The sequence below is a fragment of the Giraffa tippelskirchi genome, chromosome 1 (genome assembly GCF_054371585.1).
Source record: "Giraffa tippelskirchi isolate mGirTip1 chromosome 1, T2T-mGirTip1v1.2.pri, whole genome shotgun sequence".
Taxonomy (NCBI): domain Eukaryota; kingdom Metazoa; phylum Chordata; class Mammalia; order Artiodactyla; family Giraffidae; genus Giraffa; species Giraffa tippelskirchi.
Genome location: NC_137275.1, coordinates 3,592,265 through 3,611,317, shown reverse-complemented (window position 1 = coordinate 3,611,317; position 19,053 = coordinate 3,592,265). Strand labels below are relative to the sequence as shown.

The following is a 19,053-nucleotide window of genomic DNA, read 5'->3' as shown; positions in this document are numbered from 1 at the left end:
GACTTTACCGGGCGTTGGGGAGGTGCTGGTGAGACTTGGGGGGCAGTAGGGGGTAAGGGGGGCGTCCCCGGGCGCCCAGCTGAGCAGCGGGCAGCCGGAGGCCCACGCCTCACCCAGCGCACAGAGCGTGTCCACGTCGAGGTCCCTGCGGGTCTTCGGTCTGGGGGGGTGGGGACAGGTGGAAGCCACTGTCTACCTGGGCGGGAAGCTGCGGCTTCTCCATCCGCCGGCGGGGGGGGCTCCTCGCCTTCCGCCCCTCGCTGTCTTTTCACAAATGAACTTGGAGGCCAAAGCGTTACAAGTAAATCTCTTTAAAGGGAACCATTATACAGTAGAGAGGATACGTGCGGCGGGCTGGGTCCTGGCACCGGTGCGCGGTCGCAGGGCGGTCACTCGACGCTGCGGGGCCGGGCGTCCTCCGGCTCTATGTCCCGTTCTTCAGCTCCCACTCCTGCCAAGCGAGGGGAGAAGGGGCATATCAGGTCCACAGGCCACGCCTGGGGCGGGGGCAGGCCAGGCCACCTCCTGCACGTGCCGAGGCCCAGGCAGGGAGGACGAGGCTGCCCGGAGCTGGACGTCGGGGCCGTCAGCCCTCCTCACATTGGGAAACCCCGTGATGGGGGACCTGCCACTCCCCAGCTTTCGGGAGCACACCCTCTCACTCGAGGAGCAGCCCTCTTCTGGAGCTGGGCATTACCCTAGGAACATGGATGACAGTTCTCGATGAGCACCCAGGGTGAGTCGGGGAAGTCGTCAGAAAGAAAGGCCGTGGTGGGAGCCGAGACCACGTGTGCGATGCACTCACGGGTGGACGGACGCTCTCAGAGGCCAGGCCAGGCCACCAACCCGTTCCTCCAGCCACGGCTCCCCTGTCACTACACTCGGGAGTCCCGGGAAAACCCCGCTCAACCCCATTCCTTCAGGGAGGCCCTGGGCTGGTCTGAGTGGCCAGCTGTGCATCCGCCGCGGCCAAAACCACAGTTTACATTTATTATGAGGGGGATGCACAGAGCCCACACCTCTGTATGGCAAGTGAAGGCCTGCGAGATGGAGCCTTCCAGAGGCTGCAGGTACAGAACCGTAAAATGGTTTCTTTGACAGTAAAGAAAAAAAGGTAAGATTTTTATTGCATTTGCCTTCTGCAAATAATTAGGGGGACTTTATGGGACAGTTTGATTCTAAATATCTCTTAGGCAAAATATATTCCTCTGCAAACTAAGAATACTTAACGGATGCTAAGGAAAGATGGACGGTGGGAGGAGAAGGGGACGACAGAGGATGACATGGTTGGATGGCATCACCGACTTGGTGGACATGGGTTTGAGTAAACTTCAGGAGTTGGTGACGGACAGGGAGGCCTGGCGTGCTGCGGTCCATGGGGTCACCAAGAGTCAGACACGACTGAGCGACAATGGCACACAAACATTCTTTTCCCCAAATTTACCCCCACACACAGGCTCGGTCAAATGCATGTGCTATGAATGCTGTTTAAAATCACCACCATCAGGGACCCGCCCTGAACATGGCAGTGTGCAGCCAGCGCTTAACACTCCTGCTCTTTATCGAGCACCAGATCCACTTTGCAGAAAACAGTATCTCCCCAGCCAATCTGCACTGGGCTCTGAAACCGCCAGAGAACAAAAGTAACGGCAGCACGGAGAGGGTTCTGGAGGGAGAGAGGGGAGGGCAGCCAGCCTCCGCATTTGTCAGGACAAACTAAACTCATCTGGATGAAGTAGGGTGACTGGACCAAGTAGGATGTTTCCACAGCACACACTGTCAGCTATACCATCCAGAACTGCTTACTTTGATAACCTATAGCTTTCTTTTTTTTTTAATTTTCTGAGATTTTAAGTTTGGCATCAAAAATTTTCAGTGGGCAGTGCCAGAGAAAGACTGAAAGGCACGACTGGATGGCCCCTTGGGTACAGGTTTACAGGATGAGGGTGAGGCCAGGGGAGGGGCTGGAGAAGAGTTCATGCCTCAACGTTTTATTTTTTTTTAAAGGATCCCATTGGTCACCTGGCCAATCTCTGCTTCATCAATGAAGGCACAATGAAGTCAGAAGAAGCCAGGAGACAGAACCAAAGTGGCTGGCTTTCCTGACAACAGACGGTGCAGGCCTAGAGACCAGGTCTTGGCTGTTTTTGACTCGGAAAGGATGGCTTCCTGAAGGAGGGTCTGACTTTAGAGAAGAACTGGGTAGATACTCGTGGAACAGTATCTAATGTATAGAAGCTGTAGAACCGGATCAGGAGGCCATGCGTAGCTCCTCAGCCCGCCACCATCCCCAGCAAACTTCACGGAAGTGCCCCCACCCCTCCTGCCTGCATCAGCGCTGGGGTCACTGCGCCCCCAGGATACCTGCTCCCCTTCAGCACTGCTGCTCCCCTAGCAGGCGGGTCAGGCGCTCACCTTGGCCTTCCGCAGCACGTGGCCCCGGCAGGGGGAGTTGCCAGGGGCCGGCTGGCTCTTCTTCAGGACGGCCGCACTGTTCACAGGCACCGGGCCCTCCGCGTCGCTGGTCTCACAGCTGGACATGGGCGAGTTCTCCAGAGTCCGATGCCTGAAAACTGGAGACTGTTAACAGAAGGAGGAGACGCTGGGTGAGGGGTGGGTTCCAGGTCAGCAGTATTTTCCATGAGGAAAATGTTTAATGAATAAAACGGGTTTCGGAAATAGGCAACAATGACAACCGAAGAATTGATGCTTTCATGCTGTGGTGCTGGAGAAGACTCTTGAGAGTCTCTTTGGACTGCAAGGAGATCAATCCAGTCAATCCTAAAGGAGATCAACTCTGAACATTTATTGGAAGGGCTGATGCTGAAGCCGTGGGTTGTGGCTCCCGGTAGTGGCCACAGACCAATCCAGAGGACTCCTGACCGCTTACAGCACGGTCTCCGTGGGTCAGAGCAAGTCCTGAAACGGAGCAGAGTAAACCTGCGGTTGCCTGGTCCCCGGTGAGATCACAAGCTGCCCCTGTAACTTGCGGTCTTTCCCCAAACGAGGACTCGAGGACTGACCGCCCTGCGCTCGCTGCGTAGCGCGTGATGTAAAACACTGGTGAGATTGCACAGAACGTCTCTTTAGGAGAACAGTGCTTCAGTGACCGTTCTGAGGGGTTGCTGAGAACCCCCCTGGGGGCTGCAGCCAGCTTTCCTCACGTTTTCCTTCACTTGGAAATGCCTTCAAAGGCCGCTCTGGCTGAGGGGTGGGGGTGGGGTGGGGGTAGCGGGGAGGGAACCCCTCCGTCCGCCCCCGGGAAGCCGAGCTGGGCTCTGAGGGGGCAGCCCTCCCCCAGGACAGGTGTGCCTCATGGCAGCCGCTGTTCCCAGGCTGTGGTCGGGGTGGGGACAAGGCAGAGAGCCGCGCGCGGGCAGATGGCAGCTCTGGGGCCCCAGGAGGGGCCCTCCAGAGAGAGGAGCAGACCCGAGGTGGAAGTGGGAGCTTGACCAGGCCTCAGGAGGACGGGGCACAGGGAAGGGGGGCTGACGGGGGGCTGAGCGGGAGACCCTCGAGAGGGAGGGAGGGCCCCGGAACGTGGGGTCACCCCAGGCAGCCAGAGCAGCGATCGGCGCCCGGAGACGCGACGTCAGGTGGAAAAACCTGAACCAACTTTCTGACCAACCCAATATTATACTCAGTTTGCCAAAGGGAACAAAACAGACCCGGGGATTCCACCACCTTCGAAAAAAAGTTCAGTGAGACAGAGAAGAAAAAATTCAGTGTCCGTGGACTTGAAACACGGCCAAGGAGAGCGTTTCAGGCGGACACGCAAGCTGTGTCTTTGCGAGGCTGATGTTGGGGGACAGGGATTAGTTGCGACCCGGGGGAGCACGCCAGGTCCCGCTCCCGGGGAGCGGGCGGACTGTACCTGCGGGCTGGACGTCCCTGAGCGGGGCTCGATGGCCAGCCCCAGGGTGATGCCGCCAGCCAGCGCCTTCTTGAGGCTCTCCTTGACCTCCGTCAGCTCCAGCTCCAGGTTGACGCGCTCCGTCTCCTTCTGCTTACACTCCTCCTCCAGCTTCTTCAGCTTCTCTTCCAGGACCACCTGGGTCTTCCTGCCTGAAATCCCAGAGGAACACTACTGCTCCAGCCAAAGGCAAATACTTCCAAGCATCCGAAGACGGACGTTGGGGGCTCCCTGTGAGGCACTCGCCACAACCCTGGGGGCTTGCTCCCCACCCAACTAGAGTCCTTCCCACCAAACTCCAATCCAGCGGTTCCTGAAAGGAGCAGGGTCCGTTCCCAAATGCCCTCCTTCGTGCAGCTGGGAGAATATGGACCGAGAAGCAGAAGACTCTGATCCTCACAAACGGCAGGAGTTTGAGGTCTGGGCCTCAACATCCTCATTTCAAAATGAGGAATTTGGACCAGGTGGCTTCCAAAGGTGCCGCTGACTTGAGACGTTTGAATGTTTTTCTGTTCTTAGTTTTTTCTACTCTTGAGTCATCTTATTTGCCCCTGTGGTCAAAACATAATGTAGCTCACATATCCATAGAACACGGCACATTCGCTTTATCTATCTTATCTAAAATGTGTTACAGTGACACAGGAGGGCAGGCAATGTGCCCATTGGACAGATAAGGAAACTGATCCCGAAGATTAACCGACTGGTGGGCGTGGCCCCAGTCTGATGACTGCAGCACACGAGAGTTCTCTTTTTCCAGGCCCGAAGCTGGTCTGATCTGCCTGCATCTTCACTACCCTGCAAACTGGAAACACGGAGGGAAGGACTCTCCTGTCCTGCTGACCTGGGGGCTCCCGTCCAGGTCTCTGCTCAAGTCTCTGATCCCCTTTCCCTGTCCCTGGGTGGGGGTGGGGGGTCCTCACAGGAGATGCCACCTCCTGCCCCTCCTACAGGCTGTCTCAGACCGGCACACACCCGTCTCCCATCCTTTAAGCTCTGAAAGTGCTTTCCTTTTTAAAAAATCACCTAGGCACAAAGTCAGGGACAGCTGGAGCTGCCGGCTAACTGCTGCACATCCACCAGCTCCTCCGGTGCAGACGCCGATGGAAAGCAGGGGCTTCCTTCCCGAACCGCCCTGGTCTCCGCATCCCTCCTCCTCATCCCCACCCCCAACCCGAGGCCAAAGGATCACAATCTGCAGAGTCATCTTCGCCCCAGGATCAGACTCAGCCCTGAGCTGAGCAGACAGACGTTTTTGCAGCACCCACCCCAGAGCCAGGCACTGCTCGCCCAGCTCCCCCGGGGAGGAGGCCTGACAGACAGGCCTGACCTAGAGACAGACGGGCTGTGGTCCACACCGGGGTCCCCTCCTCCCCCCCACCCCGGGGTTGCTGCCATCGCCCTGGGCTCTTCCCAGATCCCATGCACGAGTCCGCCACCATCCCGCTCTCACCGGTCCCTCCGCAGGGAACGGGGGGCTCCTTCCAGCCCTACACGGGGCCTCCCCATTGAGACCCCGACACGTCACAGCCAGGGACCAGAGCTCTGGAGCCCTGGGGCTCCTGCTCCCGACAACCTGGCCATCAGCACCCAAGGCCAGGATAGCTCCTGGCACCTACCCGGGCCTAGCCAGGGGGCCCCCTTCTGCCTGGTCCTTACTCCACACCGTGGCCCCCGACCCAGGCTTCCAGCAAGGCTTCTGAACGGCGAGAAGCACCGCGTGGAAGGACGGGGTCTTTCCTAAGATGAGGGCCTGGTGAGGGTAAGACCCTGGGCGGAGGCGCCGGCCCCGCAGAAGGGGGCCCCCGCATACCAGTGTTCACTTCGATGGCTGCCCTCAGCCCCTTCCTCTCCTTGCGCAGCTGGGCCAGCCTGTCTCGCAGGCCCTCCCGCCTCTTCAGCAGCTCCTCCTCTTTGGCCTGCAGCCGCTTGGCATCTGCTTCCACCCGGTTCTTGCCATATTTGTACTGGTCAGCATCTTTAAAAAAAGAAAGCATCAGTAGGAAATTAGGTTCAACCAAGTAGATGACAGACTAATTCATAAAGCCCGTTTAATCCGTCAGCTCCGTAAAATAAACTCAAAGCAAGTCACTTTGCTAATCCAACGAGGAAAGAGAACAGGACAGGTTTGAACCAAACAGAAAAGAGACTGGTTCTGATGATCCGATAGTCTTCGAAACGAACTTCAAAGATGCAAACAGAATGTTCAGTTCAATGCAGTCACTCAGTCGTGTCCGACTCTTTGTGACCCCAGGGATGGTATGAAAAGGCAAAAAAAAAAAAATAGACTATTAGGAAATGTCTTTAACTCCTCCCATTGAGACAGGATGCAACTCTTCAACAAGGTCGAGCGTGAACACAACGTTCTGCAATCTGAGAAGAGGGGTCCATCAGCACCAGAAATGCTTACAGAGACACACACTGACCGAGACCCCATCAGCACTGGAAATGCTTACAGAGACACACAGTGACCGAGACCCCATCAGCACCAGAAATGCTTACAGAGACACACACTGACCGAGACCCCAGAGTCGTGCGTCTGTGGGTCACGAAGCATGCTGGGCGCAGGTGGGCCCCCTTCACGGGGGTCTCACGGCTCCTCTGCTCAGTCCGGCCCCTGCCGGATCTGCAGCCTGGAAACCCAGTCCGCGCACGGGTTCGGGGAGACTTCGGGGAGCCTCACCAACTCCCTGAGCCTGCGTCTACACTCGCACAGTGGGGCGGACGATGACACTGCCCTGATCCGGGGTGCCAGGGGGATGACAGGGCAGGAGAGAGAGCACAGTGGGGTGGGGGGAGCAGGACTGCTTACAGACCCTGAGAGGCTCCCGCGCTCTGAGGGACATGCGCTCCCCAACTATTTCAGCCAGAGGCCCCAGCTGACCCCATCTGTGCCTCCCACACACAGAGGCTGAGTTCAGACAGCTTATGAGACTCAACCCAAGTGGCTCACTCGGTAGACCGGGGACACAGACGGAGGAGTTCGACCCACCGACCAGGACCCCTCACGGCAGCACCACCTCCCGAACCCACAACTACCTCATGGGTGAACACACGTGAGCAAGTCTGCAGTTGAACCAGCTCTGTCTGCGCGGGTATGCAGCAGTCCCAAGAGCCAGGTTAAAAGTCACGGCCATTCCGCAACCCAGCAGACGAGGAAGGATCCGGGTGTGAACGGATTTCTCCAATTGCCCACCGCCCCCACCCCACGCCCCCCCCCACGCCCCCCATGGCACTCTCCATCTCCCCAGGTGGGAAGGGAGACAGCCACCCAGCCCCAGCTCTGCATGCCGCACCCAAAGCCACAACACGGGAGACAAAAGGGTCGACTTACTCGAAGGCGTCCGCCTCACGCCAGCCGCCGAGTCAGCCTTTTTCTGCTGCCCGCTCGGAGCCTTGCCTTTGCCCATAACACCATTGGAGGCCACGGGGGGCTTCTTACCCTTCGACTGTGGAAATAAACACATGGGAGAATGAAAAACAAGCAGACAAACACCGCTGGGTGGTTTTTTTTTTTTTTTTGCAGTCAACTGTTTCAGTCTCTGACTCTTTAAAATGTAGCACAGACAGAAAAAAAGTATGGGTGGTTGGTAGAAACCAGTCTGGCTTCCCAACATTGGACGGCTGTGAACTTTCCAGAGTGGCTGAGAAGGTTCTAGCACCGAGGTTTGGAGCAAACGGGGAACCCTAGGATGTCCTCAGTTGGAGTGCGCCAAAGTTAGCTTCTTCTACCGGGAGGTGGCATACGCCGATCAAGACACTGGCACAGACTGTGGGTTTCTGACAGCACTGGGCTGAGGTTACCGACCGTCTGTGCTTCCAAGGATAAACAGCTTTTACTGTGGCAGAACGGTCTTCAGGGAAGTAGCACGACCATGCACGTCAGTCTTCGGCTACCAGGGCTTTATACTAATGTCCTAATTGGATAAATAACTACTGTTCGATTTGCTCATGGGGTCTGAGGAAGGAAGCAGAAGAAGCTAAATACAGGAACAGTATGAACTGCATTTTAACTCACTACCGAATTTTAGAATAATCCAGCGTATCCCTACTTCTTTAATGGCTGCAAGCCAACCCGTGCCGCATTTTGCTCAAGTGATGTGTGCACACCTTGGCTGGGTCGTGAATCCAGCCTGACGGCCAAGGCTGACAGTACCTGCCTGGCCCAGGTTCCTCCATACACACGTTTCTTACTGCTGGGAGCCTGGGTTTGGGGGTGGGGGGGCTTCAAATTCCCACTCCATCATTTAGGAGGTGCTGAGCACAGCACGAATGCTTTCTGAGCCTGCGTGCTCATTTAAAAACGTAAAGACACTGATGCCACCCACAGGGTTCCTGAAGAGCTTAAATGACACCGCGCGCACACCCAGGGCACACACACGGCAGGTGTGTGTCAAGCGCAGCGGGTCCCCACTGAACAGCCAAATGAGGACAGGGAAACGGAAGGCAGGCGGCTCGCAAGCGCGCTTCCCGCTTAGAGGTGACACGGACACAAACGAGACACAAACAAGCCACGCGTCAAGTGATCCAAACTCATCAGGGGAAACTCCACGTGGGTAAGATGGCATGTTCTGTCCCATCGTTTTTACCAAAGTGAACTCCAATACCAACAAAAGGACAGGTCAATACCTTCACCTAGTAAGCGAAGCATGTGACCTGTGAGACTTTTTACGTAAGTATTCATAAAAAAGTATCAGGGGCTTCCCTGGTGGCTCAGCTGGTAAAGAATCCGCCTGCAGTGCGGGAGACCTGGGTTCGATCCCTGGGTTGGGAAGATCCCCTGGAGAAGGGAAAGGCTGCCCACTCCAGTATTCTGGCCTGGAGAATTCCGTGGACTGTATAGTCCATGGGGTTGCAAAGAGTTGGCCAAGACTGGGAGGCTTTCACTTCACTTTCACTCACAAAAAAACTTTCTATGTAAGTGCTTATGTTTGACGATACACTGGACTGGGCCCGCAGACTCACTGAATCAGAATCTCCAGCCGTTGTTGGAAATAAAACACAAAAATCTTCCTACATGACTTTGATGAAAAGATCAGGTTTGGAAGAACCACTATAAACTATCACACTCTGAAATTCTAGGATCTTACTTGGCATTCATCATTTTCTCAAGATTACCCCAAAATCTGGAGGGAAAAGAAAATAATTTAAAACGTGGTCCCATGCTTTATGTTTGTAGAGTATTCTTCCAGGCACCACTTAGATCTTAGTTTAAATGCATGCAAACACAAAATCAATATTTACACTGAAATGTTATGGTTTGCCACAAATATGCAGTGTGGGATGGACAATTGCTAAATATCAAGATTACTGACCATTCAGTGATAATCCAAGAGCCTTATTATCTACTCCATTTTAGGGAGTATACTCCTGTACTCATGATGGGAGAACACTGTAATCCTTGGATTAATCCTGCTTAAAGGTCTGAAAGCAATTGGCAGTGGAGCCCAGCCCTCCCCAAGTACATGCAACGAAATCACAGGAAAGGAACTTGCAGCTCAAAAATCTTCTGGAAACTTAGCACCTCATCCTCTTTAATACTTTGCCTTTAATCACCATAACTCACAAAATTCACTGGGGAACTTCACAAGAATGGCACAGGCAAAGGCACACAGAACGCACTAGTAGTTGGATTAGTCAGTAAGTCATGTCCAACTCTTTACAACCTCACGGACTGTGGCCTGACAGGCTCCTCTGTCCATGGGATTCTCCAGGCTAGAATACTTGGAGTGGGTTGCCATTTCCTTCTCCAAGGAGATATTCCCAACCCAGGGATTGAACCCGGGTCTCCTGCGTTGCAGGCAGATTCTTGACCTCTGAGTCACCAGTGCAGCCCCCTGAACTAGTCGGGCTGGTACGTAACACGGTTAAAGCTCTGCGTCTCTTGTCACCCGCCCCTGGGTGGCCGGACGCTGAGTGCATTTGCAGATCATACTCTATTTGAGGGAAGGCTGCGCTCTACCCCTGATGGGGCTCACTGACCGCGCGTTGGTGGATACTCTGTCGCCGCCAGGCCCTGCAGGAGAAGCGTAAACCGAGAGGTTCTAGGAGACGACAGAATGGGGGTGCTGTACCTGTGAGCTGAGCCCGAGAGACGCCCTCCCCACAGAAGAGGTGTTAGTGACAGGCGGGGAGCAGGGCAGGCCGGAGGAGGCGGGGTGTTTGTAGTGGTTACAGGACAGCCTGTCAGGAGACGGCCTAGCAGCCTTCCTGTCAGCGGGAGGGTAGCGAGCAAAGATTTTCGGAGACGGCAAGTTATCGTACAGGACGGCGTTATCATAGAGCACCTCTTCTCCCAGGCCTCGGCCGCGGGGCGCGGGCACGTCGTCGTCGGGGCCCCACTGGAACACACACAGCGTCGTTAGCTGGCGCCTCGGCCACAAGAAGCAGAGCACATGGACAGTTATTAGCAAGCACCCGGGAACACGTATGCACGCCCCATGCTGTTGTCAGTAACACACACACACACGTATGCACGCCCCACGCTGTTGTCAGTAACACACACACACACACACATGCACCCCCCACGCTGTTGTCAGTAACACACACACACACACATGTATGCATGCCCCACGCTGTTGTCAGTAACACACACACACACACACGTATGCATGCCCCACGCTGTTGTCAGTAACACACACACACACATGCACGCCCCACGCTGTTGTCAGTAACACACACACACACACACACATGCACCCCCCACGCTGTTGTCAGTAACACACACACACACGTATGCATGCCCCACGCTGTTGTCAGTAACACACACAGACACACACACGTATGCACACCCCACGCTGTTGTAACACACACACACATGCACGCCCCACGCTGTTTTAACACACACACACGTATGCACACCCCACGCTGTTGTCAGTAACACACACACACACGTATGCACGCCCCAAGCTGTTGTCAGTAACACACACAGACACACACACGTATGCATGCCCCAAGCTGTTGTCAGTAACACACACACACACGTATTCACACCCCACGCTGTTGTCAGTAACACACACACACACACACACATGCACGCCCCACGCTGTTGTCAGCAGCACACACACACACACACACACATGCACGCCCCACGCTGTTGTCAGTCACACACACACACACACACACACGCACGCCCCACGCTGTTGTCAGTAACACACACACATGTATGCACGCCCCACGCTGTTGTCAGTCACACACACACACACACACACGCACGCCCCACGCTGTTGTCAGTAACACACACACACGTATGCACGCCCCACGCTGTTGTCAGTAACACACACACACGTATGCACGCCCCACGCTGTTGTCAGTAACACACACACACGTATGCACGCCCCACGCTGTTGTCAGTAACACACACACACGTATGCACGCCCCACGCTGTTGTCAGTAACACACACACACGTATGCACGCCCCACGCTGTTGTCAGTAACACACACACACGTATGCACGCCCCACGCTGTTGTCAGTAACACACACAGACACACACACGTATGCACGCCCCACGCTGTTGTCAGTAACACACACACACGTATGCACGCCCCACGCTGTTGTCAGTAACACACACACACGTATGCACGCCCCACGCTGTTGTCAGTAACACACACACACGTATGCACGCCCCACGCTGTTGTCAGTAACACACACAGACACACACACGTATGCACGCCCCACGCTGTTGTCAGTAACACACACACACAACTAGGTGAACTGCTTCAGAAGAGCTTTACTACCTTTGGGGACTTAAGATATCTTTTTTCCTTAAATTGTTCCCAGGGTCATTGGCTAATGATATTTTTGTTTTGTTTTGTTTTGTTTGTTAAAACGGGTGAAAAAAAAAAAAAACCAACGTGTCTTTAAAGAACTGGATTTTGGAAGTCCTCCTGATCCAGAAGCAGAAACAACGTGATTTAAGGGAAAGGATGCTGAACTGGGGTCCATCCGGAGATCAGGGGCTCTGGTTCTCCTGAGAAAACGTGTTAACTTCTTGATCAGAGACGTGTCAATACGTCCTTCATCCCCTGAACGTTGTTGACGGGAGACGTATCAATATTCACTTACACAATAGATTACCGCTGACAGGGGTTGGTTTCCACAAAAATCCCCTGGTCAATAATGAGTTTAAGATCCCAGCAAAGCACTTAATCTTATTTCACAGTAAAAGTGACGCATGATGCACGTAATTCTGCCAGGAGTCTTACAGAGTAGGGGAACCTAGGCAAGGCGCTCAGGAGGAGCTGTGGGAGGCAGAGCCGGAGTTAAGAGCCGTTCCCGTAACTACACGGCCCTCAGCGTCTGCGCCTCAGGCTCCCAGGGCCAGGAGGGGCTGGGCGCAGACCACCCGGGGACCCCTCCAAGCCTGCCGTGAGGGCTTTGGGGATGCAGGCTCTGTGGGTCACATGACTGTCAGCATCACCTGCCTCCACACCTGGTTAGGCCTGAAGAAAGCGCAGTGGCCAAGGCTGTTACAAGAAAGAAGTCAAAGCATCATAGAAAATAGGATGCTTCAAGCTATAGTTGATACAATAGCATTACTTCAGTGGAAAACCTTTATACAAAGGATTAAAATAGCTATAAGCCATTTTAGAACATGGACATTAAAGTATAAATAAAAACCCAAACTCACAACCACGGCCAGATTCTTTTAAGTTTTAAAGGTCTTTGTAAATTGCTTTGCATTTAAAAAAAAAAAGAGAAAATATTAACTCGTGCGCTTTACTTATTTTAGTCTATTTTTATATCCTGGCAGAGCTCCTTTCTGCTAGAATGCAATTACCGCCTTTTGTATAAAAATAGAAAAGGCTTAAAACTTCACTGTAGGAATGTTTTTGTTCTGCTGCAGTCACTTCAGTGCGTCTATTTTTGTGTGCTGGGGACCCATCTATAATATAAAAATAACAGTACATGCAGATAAACGTGGATGGGAGCATTTCATAATGACAACCTAGCATATATTTGTCCCGGGTTATTAAGATGGTCTAGACGGGACCATCCTCTTCCTAAAATACCAAGGATTAGGTCACATGGAAAACTTAGAAAACAAACTCCACAGCACCTGCAGGTTAAAAGTGCGTGTGTGCCTGTCAGAAGATCCTTTTCGAGATGCCCTTTCATCTAGGCCTCAGGAAGAACGTGAAGGGAAAGAATTACTGAAGTTGAAACGCTGCTAAAACGCCAGGTATTGTGGCTCAGAAGTATGAACTTTGTCCAACTGAGGAGTGAGGGCGCCTCCAAAACAGACGGCCTGGTCACAGAGCCCGGAAGGGGAGCAGCCTAAAGAGAGGCCTGAGCAAGTGAGGGCGTCAGAGTCTGCACGCGGGACGCTCCGTCTGCATCCCTCACGCCGCCTGCCCAGCAACGCACACGCAGAAATGACTCCTCGGTCTCGGAGCCGGCAGATTCTCAGCTCTGGGCCAGCGGGAGCCATGTGTGATCTAAAGAAAGCCCGTTCCTGGGGTGCCTGAACCCACGTGGTATTAACCGGACCAAAGGGACAGGGGACCCAGACGGGCACTTGTGGAGATCCTGGCTTTCTGTACACCGCTCCGCTCACCATGTGCCCTGGGAGAAACCCCTCTGGGGGCAAAGTTCACAAGGGGGCCTTGGAGTAGCGAGACAGAGGCAGGGCTGCGTGCCCTCAAAACAGCTGGGTGCTGAGGCCAAAGGCTCAGAGGAGCAGACTGTCCCGCGCGGATGAGGCGCGGTTGGGTCTACGACAGCGGGGGAGGCTCCCCCAAGACTAGCAAGTAGACCCCAAGAGCCGGGCCACCTGGGAAATGGCCCAGTGCCTGGACTGGGACCTGCTCCTGTGGGGGCCACCACAGGCTTTCCCTGAGCACCTGGCTCCCGCTCTGCAGGGTGGGCGGCTACGGCCACAGTGCGCACCCCTCCAGCCCTGGAGACCCCAGGTGAAGGTGGAGGGGGGATGGGGGGCAAGGTGGAGAATGGCCGGGCCTGACGGGTTCTTGTTGTGGGACAGGACTCATGTCCTGCCCACCCCAGGCCACCCCGGACTCAGGCCGGACTCCCTACTGCTGGGCTCTGCAGCTGGCACGGGATCTCCAAGCCTGCCCGCACCCCGACGCCCACGACCTAACACGGAGCCCCTTTCATCTTAATCTGCACTCGAGCACGGCCTTGCAGGCCAGGCCGGCCGGCCGGCTTCTCCTCCACCGACGGGAGTCCCAGCTACTCAGAGTCCCAGCTACCCTGAGGACGCAGGAAGGTGTCTGGAGCTGGCGGTTCGGTCGTTACCCTGCGGCACCGTCTCCCTTCTGAAGATTTCCGTCGGTGTTTAGTTAATGGCATTGACGCGAATGACAAACCGGCTACTGGCGCCGATGAACCCTCGTGTTGACACGTGGATTAAGGCGAACGGGGTGTCAAACACAAGAGAGGTGGGGTGTGGTTTTCCTCATGCCTCCCTCGTTTAGGCCGAAAGGAGGGGAAGTCCAGGGCCCCGTGTGCGTCCGCCTTCCGGCACAGCCGACCCCCAGCTCTGCCCGCCACACTCACCGAGCCGCCGATGCAGGGGACGTCGTCGTAGTGCAGCGCTGTCCCGCTGGGGTGCGCGTAGCCATTGGAGGTGCTCCCCACATAGGGGTTAGTGGACAGCACACGCCGGTTCATGAAACTGAAAGAGAGGAACCGGGTCACCACCCTCTGGTGGATCACCAAGCCTTCCGGGAGCGCTGACGGGTGCTTGGGCTCTGTCCGGAGCTGCGGGTGGAGAAGTGTCAGGACCCGGGCAGGGTCGGGTGTTCTACAGCCCTCAGGGCGGACCCTCACCTGCCCCTGGGACTGCAGCACAGACCGGGGACGATCCTGCCGGGGACTCAGAGAGCGGCCCTGCACACGCCTGGCGCACCACGAATAACCCGGCGTTCAGCAGTTTATAGCAGGGGCTCAGCCTGCTCCTGCCAATAAAGCTTGACCGGGACACCTTTATTTACCTGGACCCTTCACTGATAAACTGTGTCTCCTTTTTTCTTTTTGTTACATGTCTTTTTCATGAGCCTGGTAAATCTGGAAGGCAGAGACCATCTGGCCTGCAAAACTGAAGTATCGCCTCTCTGGCTCTTTTCAGGGCAAGTTCATGGGCTTGTTCTACAAGCACTTGAGAACGTCCATCCCACAGCCTTTCTTGAGCTTTGGGTGTCTGTCCCCTCCTCTCCGCCCTCCACGCCCTGAGCTTCTGGGAGCCTGAGGGCAGCCACGCCCAGCCCTTGGGGGCAGGGCAGGCCACGTCCCCAGGTGGCTCTAACAGCTCGTGACCTTCGAGGCTCCCAGCGTTGAGCCCACTCCCCACGCCCCCACCCCTCCTGTCTTCACCCCAGACTCCCAGCGGCTCTCTGCCTGCAGCTCTGAGACCCCTCCTTCCCAATCACCCCAAGTAAACAGTGCGCCTTCCCGCTCTGCACTCCTCTGCCATCCCTGCTCCTTCCTACTGCTAATCACCCCCTGACACGTGACACGGTGATGTCTGCCTTCCCCCCCGAGCCTCAGCTTCAGGAGGACACGGCCTCTGCCAGCTCCACTCGTCAGGTGCTGGGGCGACAGCCAGCAGGTAAAAGCTGCTCAACCAACAGGACCCGCACGAGTGAAGGAAGCGGGGAAGGAAGGAATGTGTGAACGGTCTGCTCGTGGTACCAGTGAAAACCTCAAGGCCTAGGGCAGAATTACCCTGGAGATTTTCCAATTTTCCCAATTGGAAAAACTAAGATAGGCTAAAATTTAAAACAAAAAAAATGTTTGTTTCAAATTTTACTTTTCTTGGGATCTTACACTTCTATGGTAACTAGATGAATAAAGGGTTTCCCTGGTAGCTCAGAGGGTAAAGTGTCTGCCTACAATGCGGGAGACCCAGGTTCGATCCCTGGGTCGGGAAGATCCCCTGGAGAAGGAAATGGCAACCCATTCCAGTATTCGTGCCTGGAAAATCCTATGGACAGAGGAGCCTGGTGGGCTACAGTCCATGGGGTTGCAAAGAGTTGGACACGACTGAGCGACTTCACTTTCACTTTCAGATGAATAAAAAAAGAGGACAAATGAGCAAAATTGTGGGCAGAAAGTGGGAAGGGGAGACCTGCCTCTCAGGCATTTGCTACAAAGCTGCCCTGGGGTTAAATCTGCATTTCCCACCCACCTGGCCCGAGTGCGGGAAGGCGGCTCGGCTGCAGTGCTGCCCTCTGCTGGGGGAACACAGGACGCACGGCGGGTCCCACCCAGGACACACTGCTATCTCACAAATTCTTTTCCCGATAACAAAAATGCACATGATTGTTCTGTACTTAAAATACTTTAACATATATTTAGGAAAAGATGAAGGAGACATGGGTTCAAGCCCTGGGTCAGAAAGATCCCCGGGAGAAGGAAATGGCAACCCACTCCAGTATTCTGGGAATCCTGTGGACAGAGGAACCTGGAGGGCCACAGTCCATGGCGTCGCAAAAGAGACGGACAGGACTTAGTGATGAAATAACAACAGTGTACAGGAAAAACAGAGCACAAGAAAGACAGAATAACAACGATGTACAGGAAAAACAGAACACAAGAAAGACAGATTTGATTTGCTTTCAGATACACATTTAGCGTTTTCTGGTTTAAATAACCCATTTGAGGGTATTTTAGGGGTGAAGGATTGGTGATGAGGGGCAGGACATAGGATGACCACCACGGCCCACTGGTTGCCTGTGGCCTGATATGCTCCAATGTCCGTGAGCACTGATACCAGGGCTGTTCCTTGCTCTGAGACAGACGCCCGGCGCAGGGGCTGTCTTCTGCCTGGTCTGTGTCTCCGGGTTCCGGCCCCTGCATGGCCCCCACTGGGCACAGATGCCAGGAGGGAGCGTGGACCACGAAGGGTGGGACAGAAGCTCGCTCACTAGGAACAGACACCAGCAGGTCACTTCTTCACCACGGGACCTAACGGGAGGTCACAGACACACAGGATGTGCTGTCCCAGCTGGAAGAGATCTCGGCCACCGGCTAGGCTGCCCGTCATCTCTCAGAGAGGGACCTGGGCCCCCCAGCTAGGTCTCTGGGGTCCAAGACCAAATATAAGGTCCCTCGCCTTTTTGCCAGACACTCTTCCTGCAGTTGGTTGCTGGCCACAAAGAAACACAGAAATGAGAAAAGAGGCCACAGGCCACTTGTTAAACCCAAAAGATACAGAAGTAGATGTGCACGCTCAGTCGCTTCAGTTGTGTCCAATTCTCTGTGACCCCGTGGACTGCAGCCCGCCAGGCTCCTCTGTCCATGGGGATTCTGCAGGCAAGAATCCTGGAGGGGGTTGCCATGCCCTCCTCCAGGGGATCTTCCTGACCCAAGGATTGAACCCAGGTCTCCTGCATTTCAGGCAGGTTCCTTACCACTAGGGCCACCTGGGAGATATATATATATATATGTATGTAAAATGCACATAACAGAAACGTTACCATCTTAAGCACTGTGAGTGCCCAGTTCTGGGGCCCAAGGCACATTCGCCTCGTTGTACAGCCAGCACCACCACCCGTCCCCAGAAAGCATCCTCTTCTCACAATGACGTAACACTTTCAAGGTTCACCTGTGTTTTCAGAAACTGCATTTTAGAATAAGACCTCCTGGGGACTCAGATGAGAGGGTGGCTCGAGGTGAGAGTTTCCCGTCAGTCTGTCTGCTCCCCTCTCTGTGTCCACACTGATCTACAGCTTTTATCATCACCAGCGTTGTCACAGCTTTCTTACGGGCTCCGACCCAGCATGACTTGAAAGGAGTTCCAGAAGAAACTTTCAGAACACCTGCCTTGTATCATATATCCTATATATCGCGTCTTATTTAAAAACAGGCCATGGGAAAGCATGTTTTGACTCTTTACCGTTACCAATACTCTTAAACAGACCACTTTTTCTAGGAGACCTGCCATTCCTATTCTTTCTTCTACTGTCCTCTTCCCAAAATATATCATTGCCCTTTCTCCTTTAGACATAATCAATGCACAGAAAATTCCCCTAATGACCTCGAAAAGATTTGTTAACTAGCTACCAATTACATAAAGGCAGAAATTAATCTTAGATTATTTATCACACTGGCAGGCTACCACATTTTATATTTTGAACGCTGTTTCCCTGTTAAATCTCTTCTCTCTTAATTGTTACAGAAGGTTTAACAGAAAACTAATAAATAAAGATAAACTTTATTGCTAAGTGACATCTCCAATAAAGATTTTAATGGGGTGGCAAAGATTCTCACAGCCATAAACTTGTGCATATTTTTAATAAATCAGTTTTCAAAATTGCAATCTATGTTCCTTTTTCAAAAATGTGACCTTCTCATATTTGGTTCAGATGAATATTCCACTCATCTGGGTCCTAGGGGAAATATTTTTAGTCAAGGTTTCTCTTAAATGTTGCTTCAGCTTATTATTGCTGAAGTTACATGTAGACTTATGAGAGGCTTTTTGAAACTAATCACATCCAAACGGTACAGTTAACAACCACGAACTCCTTTGTTCTATGTCCCTCTGCTGCTGCTGCTGCTAGGTCGCTTCAGTCGTGTCCGACTCTGTGCGACCCCATAGAGGGCAGCCCACCAGGCTATCCCATCCCTGGGATTCTCCAGGCAAGAACACTGGAGCGGGTTGCCATTTCCTTCTCCAATGCATGAAACTGAAAAGTGAAAGTGAAGTTGCTCAGTCGCGTCTGACTCTTCACGACCGCATGGACTGCAGCCCACCAGGCTCCTCCGTCCATGGGATTTTCCAGGCAAGAGGACTGGAGCGGGGTGCCGTTGCCTTCTCCGTATGTCACTCTAGATGTGCAGATTTTGCAAAACTGGACTTAAGGATATTACGCTTCCTTAAAAACGACCTTAAATGTGCTTTATTTACTATACAATTAGGAGACTCACTGTAATTTACTTACACTTCCCTAATTAGAATCCTATTATGGGAAAAAAAATAGCAAGAATGAACAGAACAGTGAGCACGTGATCACTGTCACTGTGGTTTTCAAACAACTGAAGTGGGCGAGTGCACGCAGCCTGCACTTCAGAAATCCTCCAACGTTCCTGGGGATTTGCCAGCAGAGTTGTACAGGATTAACTCATCCTGTCAAGGCCATTTACCTTGGTTGGGTGGAACATGGGGGCTTGATGCCTAACA

At 53.8% G+C, this 19,053-nt stretch overlaps 1 protein-coding gene across 9 annotated transcripts in view; it reads right to left on the bottom strand.

Annotated features, from left to right (window-relative positions):
* Positions 1-295: 295 nt before the first annotated feature.
* Positions 296-19,053, bottom strand: part of AFAP1 (actin filament associated protein 1) — a 141,203-nt gene continuing 122,445 nt past the window's right edge. For 8 of the 9 annotated variants that reach the window (XM_081579942.1, XM_081580206.1, XM_081580041.1 and 5 more), the window contains 6 exons: positions 14,430-14,547; positions 7,245-7,359; positions 5,724-5,888; positions 3,875-4,065; positions 2,416-2,580; positions 296-451 (listed from right to left, as the gene is read on the bottom strand). In XM_081579942.1, the coding sequence (XP_081436068.1) occupies positions 425-451; positions 2,416-2,580; positions 3,875-4,065; positions 5,724-5,888; positions 7,245-7,359; positions 14,430-14,547 (781 nt within the window). In that variant the 3' untranslated portion in view covers positions 296-424. Of the gene's footprint in view, positions 452-2,415; positions 2,581-3,874; positions 4,066-5,723; positions 5,889-7,244; positions 7,360-9,984; positions 10,252-14,429; positions 14,548-19,053 lie in introns of all 9 variants that reach the window. The other variant, XM_081579853.1, reaches the window with a different exon arrangement.